Consider the following 7,175-nt stretch of genomic DNA (forward strand, 5'->3'; position numbering starts at 1 on the left):
CCCTGGCCCCCACCCTTGCGCGGTGGGTGGGGGCCCTAAATGACCCCCCCCCCCATCAAGGTGACTAGGGGTCCCAAGCCCCTAGTCACCCCCCACCCAAAACATTCTATCCCCTACCTACCCCCCTCACCCTAAAAATAGTGAGGGGGGAATAAAATAACTAACCTGTAAAAAAAAAAAAATAAACTTACCATTTGACGTCTTCTTTTTTCTAAATTCTTCTTACTTCAGCCCCCCAAAAGGCCAAATAAAAATCCATAAACCCGTCGCACTTTAAAAAAAAAAAAAAAAAAAAAAAAAAAAGAGCGCAAACAAAAATTAATCCATCTTCACCCATGGAGGGCACGCCGCGTACTGAGCTCCGCAGGGCGGGTCAAGGCTTATAAAGCCTTGCCCCGCCCTGCAATTAGGCTTAGAACACAATGATTGGTTGGTTTAAACCAATCAGAGTGCTCTGTGTCATTTTACACAGCGTGGGAAAATTCAAAAGAACTTTCCCACGCTGTGTAAAATGACAGATCACTGTGATTGGATGGATTTCAAGCCATCCAATCACAGTGCTCTGTGTCATTTTACAAGCGTGGGAAAATTGAACTTTCCCACGCTTGTAAAATGACACAGAGCACTGTGATTGGATGGTTTGAAATCCATCCAATCACAGTGCTCTGTGTCATTTTACAAGCGTGGGAAAGTTCTTTGGAATTTTCCCACGCTTGTAAAATGACACAGAGCACTGTGATTGGATGGCTTGAAAACCATCCAATCACAGTGATCTGTCATTTTACACAGCGTGGGAAAGTTCTTTTGAATTTTCCCACGCTGTGTAAAATGACACAGAGCACTCTGATTGGCTTAAACCAACCAATCATTGTGTTCTAAGCCTAATTGCAGGGCGGGGCAAGGCTTTATAAGCCTTGACCCGCCCTGCGGAGCTCAGTACGCGGCGTGCCCTCCATGGGTGAAGATGGATTAATTTTTGTTTGCGCTCGTTTTTTTTTTTAAAGTGCGACGGGTTTATGGATTTTTATTTGGCCTTTTGGGGGGCTGAAGTAAGAAGAATTTAGAAAAGAGAAGACGTCAAATGGCAAGTTTAATTTTTTTTTTTTTACAGGTTAGTTATTTTATTCCCCCCTCACTATTTTTAGGGTGAGGGGGGTAGGTAGGGGATAGAATGTTTTGGGTGGGGGGTGACTAGGGGCTTGGGACCCCTAGTCACCTTGATGGGGGGGGGGGGTTCATTTAGGGCCCCCACCCACCGCGCAGGGGTGGGGGCTAGGGGGGGAGGACAGTAGGTCCCCCCCCCCCTTATTGTTTTATTAGGGCCCCCACCCACCGCTCAGGGGTGGGGGCCGGGGGGGAGGACAGTAGGTCCCCCCCCTTATTGTTTTATTAGGGCCCCCACCCACCGCTCAGGGGTGGGGGCCGGGGGGGGGGACAATAGGTCCCCCCCCTTATTGTTTTATTAGGGCCCCCACCCACCGCTCAGGGGTGGGGGCCGGGGGGGAGGACAGTAGGTCCCCCCCCCTTATTGGTTTATTAGGGCCCCCACCCACCGCGCAGTGGTGGGGGCCGGGGGGGAGGACAGTAGGTCCCCCCCCTTATTGTTTTATTAGGGCCCCCACCCACCGCGCAGGGGTGGGGGCCAGGGGGGGAGGACAATAGGTCCCCCCCCCCCTTATTGTTTTATTAGGGCCCCCACCCACCGCGCAGGGGTGGGGGCCGGGGGGGGGGCAGTAGGTCCCCCCCCCCCCCCCAATCTTTAACCCCGCGCAGGGGAGGGGGGGTGTTTATTGTTTTTTTTGTTTTTTACAGTGAGCAGCCACAGGCTGCTCACTGCTTACTAGACATGCCCCTACTCGCGGTATAGCGAGTAGGGGCATATTATTTACTAATACTAAGTAATCTTTACTTAGTGTTAGTAAAGTTGGCTGAAAGACCAATTCAGGTCTTTCAGCCTTTTAGTAGATAGCTCCCTGATACCGTGGGAATTAGGGAGTTATCTACTAAGCGGCTGCAAGATGCAGCCACAGCAATGAATAGGATCGGAGTTTCATTCATTAGAATGAAATTCCGATACAAACAAAGTACCGAATGGCATCCTAACACCAATGGAGAATTCTGTTAGGATGCAATTCGGCAGTTTTGCCGGCGTTCTGTCTAAGTGACAGGACGTTTGGCAATACTGACAGGAAGCATTGTGGGAACAGGGAGGAAAGCTAGGGATCATGGGAAAATTGCTCTGACCAGCGGAAATGAAGCACACTTTGCTCCTCCGCTGGTCAGAGCTGGTCAAGCGGAGGAATCCCATAAGACAAAGAGTCCCTACTTTGTCTTATGGTTTTAAAGAAAACTAAAGGAGACAGGAAGAAAAGAAGAACAGATCCTGAGAGAGGGGTAGAAGAGGAAGAGATTGAGGAAAGGTAAGTTCGGCATGACAGTGCCGCTTTAAGGCTAGAGTTTCTGAATTGAAACCATAGCTGACTTGGATAATTTTTACAGTTTGGCTATTTTGGAATTCAGTTCGAAATTTTATGTTGAGTTCATTTAGCATTATCACTTTAGTCGATAACTCTTCGCCACATTCAATACATAGTGACTGTAAAGTATTGCTTCTTGATTCTTCGTCATAGTCGCTGTGTACACTATATACTACCAATTGTTAAAAAGTACTCCTTATATTGGCACAATTGTGGATACATTTCTGTTGCTTTCACAATTTTATTTTCTTGTTCTCAATGAAGAATTGTCTTGTAGATTGTACATTCGTGGGCAGGTTTCTCACCGTCTTTTGTGTGTGTCTACATATTTATCCCTTTTGTATAATTAACAATCTTATTTTTGTATAGTGCTCTGGCTAAAATTGCTATGTAAGAACTGTTCAATACATTGGTATCTAGTGATATCCACAGTAATCCCATCAAACTGAAATTTAAGTAGTGAGTAATAATAATAAAAAAAATATATATAAAATGACAGTCCTTGGTCCGTTTGCTATAAATAATCGAAACCTTTGGAATCAAAAGAACACTTATAAAGCTGCAACAACTAATCGATAATAATCATTTTTTAAAATACCTGTTAATGAATCTCATTATTGGTCTGCCAACTAATTGATGAAGGATGTGGCAGAGGACAGACTTGTAGCAATACACATTGCAGAATGGTTGGAGAAGGTTGTTGCAAAGTTTGAGCTTTCCTCTGGAGAAAATCATTGTCATTGAGCAGAACAATGGTACTAATATTTTGTCAGCTGCAAACGTACTGGAGGGGACCAGTATCTGCTGCACCAGCCCCACCTTGCAGCTGGTGGTCACTGCTGAATTATGCAAGATGTGCATAATAAACAATCACTGTTAACACTGCCATTTTCTTAGGTCTTCAGTATGGGAGTCTAAATGAGAGCCAACTTTCTGTCTCCTCCACCCGAAAAGTCAAGGGAATTTAATGGACAAGATCGCCTTTATTATTATGGGTTTTCTGTTTTTCTATTTTTTTATTCCTGAATTGAATATGGTGGGAATAGACATTGCATATAATGAGATGCCGCAATCATTTGAACGTGTCTGAAAGACTAACCTTCTTTGCTGTGATTCTGCATTAGTCCTTTGAATGATTATATGTTTAAGCTAAGCTATTTTTGGATAAAATTTGTAGTGTTCTTGCTTTTCGAGATTCACGTATTGTAAAGATTGCTTTCATTATGTACTTCACAAAATTACAGTGGCAAATTACCTTTGTATAGATGGAGTTGGAAAGTGTTTGATGTCATTAACAAAGTGATTGTAATTAAATGTTCTAATGCCAATGAATATGTGCAAGACATTGTTCAGTCTAATAACAATATTGTTTCATCACAGGATGCAATGCTATATGCTGCAGAATCAAAAGATATGGAACTAGCAGAAAAACTTCTTCAATGGTTCCTTGAGGAAGGGAAGCAGGAGTGCTTTGCTGCAACTCTTTTTACTTGCTATGACTTACTGCATCCAGATACAGTGCTGGAGTTGGCCTGGAGACACAACATCATGGACTTTGCAATGCCTTACTTCATCCAGGTCATGAGAGAGTATCTTAGCAAGGTAATACAAGTGCTGTGGCTCCCAGGTGTTGTGTAATATGTATAAGTGTACCAGTTATGACAACTGATTTTGAGCACAAGTGCTTAATCTTAGACAAAGATTAAAGGGAAACTATAGTGCCAGGGGAAAAAAAGTTGTTTTCCTGGCATTATAGCTGCCTATAGTGCCCCCACCCCCACCTGTGGTGCTGAAGGATTAGAAAATATGATTCCTTGCCGACGTCCCTTGGTGCTGATTCGGCTCCACCTCCGCTCCTCCCCTTCCGACATCAGTGGCAATTGCCACGCTCACATTAGGACTTCCCCCATAGGAAAGCATTATACAACGCTTTTAGGTTTATGGTGACAATGGATGTCCTCATGCATAGCGAGAGGCTATCCAGTGTCAATTAGGCAACCAAAATTCATCTAACGAGCCAGAAGTAGACCGCCACTAGAGCTGGAGTAAACCATGACAGGTAATTATTGCAGTTTATAAAAAAAACTGCAAAATAATTACTACTGCAGGGTTAAGGGACCTGGGACACTGCACCCAGACCACTTCAATGAGCTATGGTTTGCTGGGTGCCTATAGTGTCCCTTTAAGTAACTGACCGGAAAGTGCCCAGACTGCATTTTCATTAAGCTCATTTATTATACTCTTATTTGTCCTGTCACGATTATTTTTTTCAATTTTCCCCTTGCATTTCTGGCTTCTGGGCAACTGCTGTCCTGTGATGTATTTAAAACCAATAATTTTAAAAATAAATTTAACACAAACTAAAGTATTAAAGTAAAGTCTCTACTTCCCCCCCCCCCAACACACTTCTCAGCCTCTGGTATTTGCATAGGCCCATTTTTCTCTTGAATTCATCAGAGCTCATCCTTGTTGTTTTACTTGCCTTTCACCTCTCAGTATTGTTTGCCCCGTCTCTGCTTTTTTTCCCCTCCCTTTATAATGAATGTGACCTTCTAAATGAGTGTTTTGCTGCCTGCTTCTGTACCAATAAAGTGCTTAGTAAATTAAGATATCATGGTACAGCAACTGCCTCAGAATGCAACATTTACTTGGGTCTCCAGGATTAATTACTACTTTGAGTGTTAATGAAGGCAAACGGTTTATAGATCCACCATCACTGATACAGCAGACAATGTGTTGGAATTCTATTGACAAATTGTAACAGAACGGTTTCCACAAGTTTAAATCTGTTGTTTTTTTCATAGGTGGATAAACTGCATGCTGCAGAAAGCTTGAGAAAAGAAGAGGAGCAAGTGACAGAGCCAACCCCTATAGTATTTGGTGTGTATGAGGCGTTTTAATTTTAGAATAGAACTTCAATACACATTATTACACATTATTACACATTATTACATATAAACCTCCAGCATGTTCCACTGAGCTCTACATGACTGTATGCTGTCTATGCTATAAATATTATATATTACAATTCTAGCCCCACCCCATCCACGGAAAGAAAAAAAGAACATTTCACACAGACTGTTATGAAAATTCACTGAAATCCCAACCCAGTCAAAAGATATAATAAGACAAATAGGGACTAGTATTTTTTTTACGCTTGGAAAAAAGGCGGAGCTACTTTTTGTCGAGCACTCGTGGCGGCTAAGTGGAAAAGGGCTCTTTCTGTGGTGGGTCTTGCGGGATTCTCCATATACATTAGTGTTGTACTCTCGCGCATGCTCCTGGTAGATGAAGCGCCAAGAGTGGAAGATGATGGTGGTGCCCACAAATGAAAGGGACTACTTTTTCCCTGACCCTTATGGCCACTGGAATTCACGTAGAGCAGTCACCATATGGGGTCTTTGCAAAACCCCAAAAGGTGACAGAGCCACTTTAATGCAGGTTGTTTTGACTATTTATTTATTTTTCTTTTCTAAATCTTCTAGTGGACTGAAATATTGCTTCTCCAACCTGTTTCATTATAAAGAAAGCATTGTCGACTGTGTAATACCAACCCTTTCCTTCTCTTTACAGGTCAGCAGCTGATGCTCACAGCTGGTCCTAGTGGAGTGGTACCACCTCAGCCGAACTTTCCCTATGGATACACAGCTCCCCACACCTTCACCCAGCACCCCCCTCCTTCTGTCTCTCCTGGCTATGCCTTTAACATGTAACCTCCTGTCATCCAGATTATACCTGAAGGGGATACATTGGTCCCCATATTCTGGGAGCTGACTGCAGTTTATCTTGGACATGTTTATTTATTACATTTGCTCTTACAGACGTTGATGCGGGAAAGGCAGCTTTTCAGCCAGTCACTACCATTACTCGTTAAATTTCTTTTTTTGTTTGTGTTTTTTTGTTTTAATTATTTTTTATTTATGTTTTTTTATTTTGTTTTTTTTTTTATGGATGGGAATGGCCGATAGCTGTCAGCACTGATTTCATGGCTATCACACATGCTAATGGCGCAAATGTTCTGTACAGTACTGTAAACTGCTGGACATGATTCACGGCAGCTCCATATCTGTGCACAAGCCCTTATCAACCGCTGCCATGTTAAGTAGCTAATGGTGGACAACCACACCAAGTTTAAATTTCTTCTCCTTCTCTGATCTTAGTCACTGTCTCTGCCAAAGCCCAAATTAGCAGCCTGATACTGTTCTGCCTAATACCTCTCTGATATTGGAGCAAAGAGTTATTTTATTATCATTATTATTGTAAAGACTGTATGCGGGGAGATTAGACTTTGTAATCTGCTACCATTTAGTGATTAGTGATCATATTCAAATATGTTTGAAAAAGACTTGGTACAGTTAGTAATGAATGTGGTCGGTACTTGTTTATGTGTCACATTTATTTTCAGACTGCTACAGTATACAAATGAAATGCCAAGTACAATAAATGTATTTAATCATATTATCCAGCTAACATTTCCACCCACAGTGTGCCTAGTCACATCAGTTTGCTTCAGTTACATGACATTTTATTCCTACAGTGAAAGTGTCTTTCTTTCGTATAAAGGCACACTTTTCTTTTCTTTTTGATTAGTTACAATATGCTGCTGATATTTTGCTTAAAACATTGACCGAATTGGGTAAATGTATTTCTTTTTCAGGTGCTATTTTTTTTTTTTTACTTTAATGCCACAATAATTCC

At 42.3% G+C, this 7,175-nt stretch overlaps 1 protein-coding gene across 1 annotated transcript in view; it reads left to right on the forward strand.

Annotated features, from left to right (window-relative positions):
- CLTCL1 (clathrin heavy chain like 1) overlaps positions 1-6,935 on the forward strand; it is a 93,011-nt gene extending 86,076 nt beyond the window's left edge. Inside the window, exons 30-32 of the mRNA XM_063454478.1 lie at positions 3,858-4,079; positions 5,282-5,357; positions 6,051-6,935. Of these exons, the coding sequence (XP_063310548.1) occupies positions 3,858-4,079; positions 5,282-5,357; positions 6,051-6,190 (438 nt within the window). The 3' untranslated portion in view covers positions 6,191-6,935. The remainder of the gene's footprint in view (positions 1-3,857; positions 4,080-5,281; positions 5,358-6,050) is intronic.
- The last annotated feature ends 240 nt before the right edge of the window (positions 6,936-7,175 follow it).

The sequence above is a fragment of the Pelobates fuscus genome, chromosome 5 (genome assembly GCF_036172605.1).
Source record: "Pelobates fuscus isolate aPelFus1 chromosome 5, aPelFus1.pri, whole genome shotgun sequence".
In the NCBI taxonomy this organism is placed as follows: domain Eukaryota; kingdom Metazoa; phylum Chordata; class Amphibia; order Anura; family Pelobatidae; genus Pelobates; species Pelobates fuscus.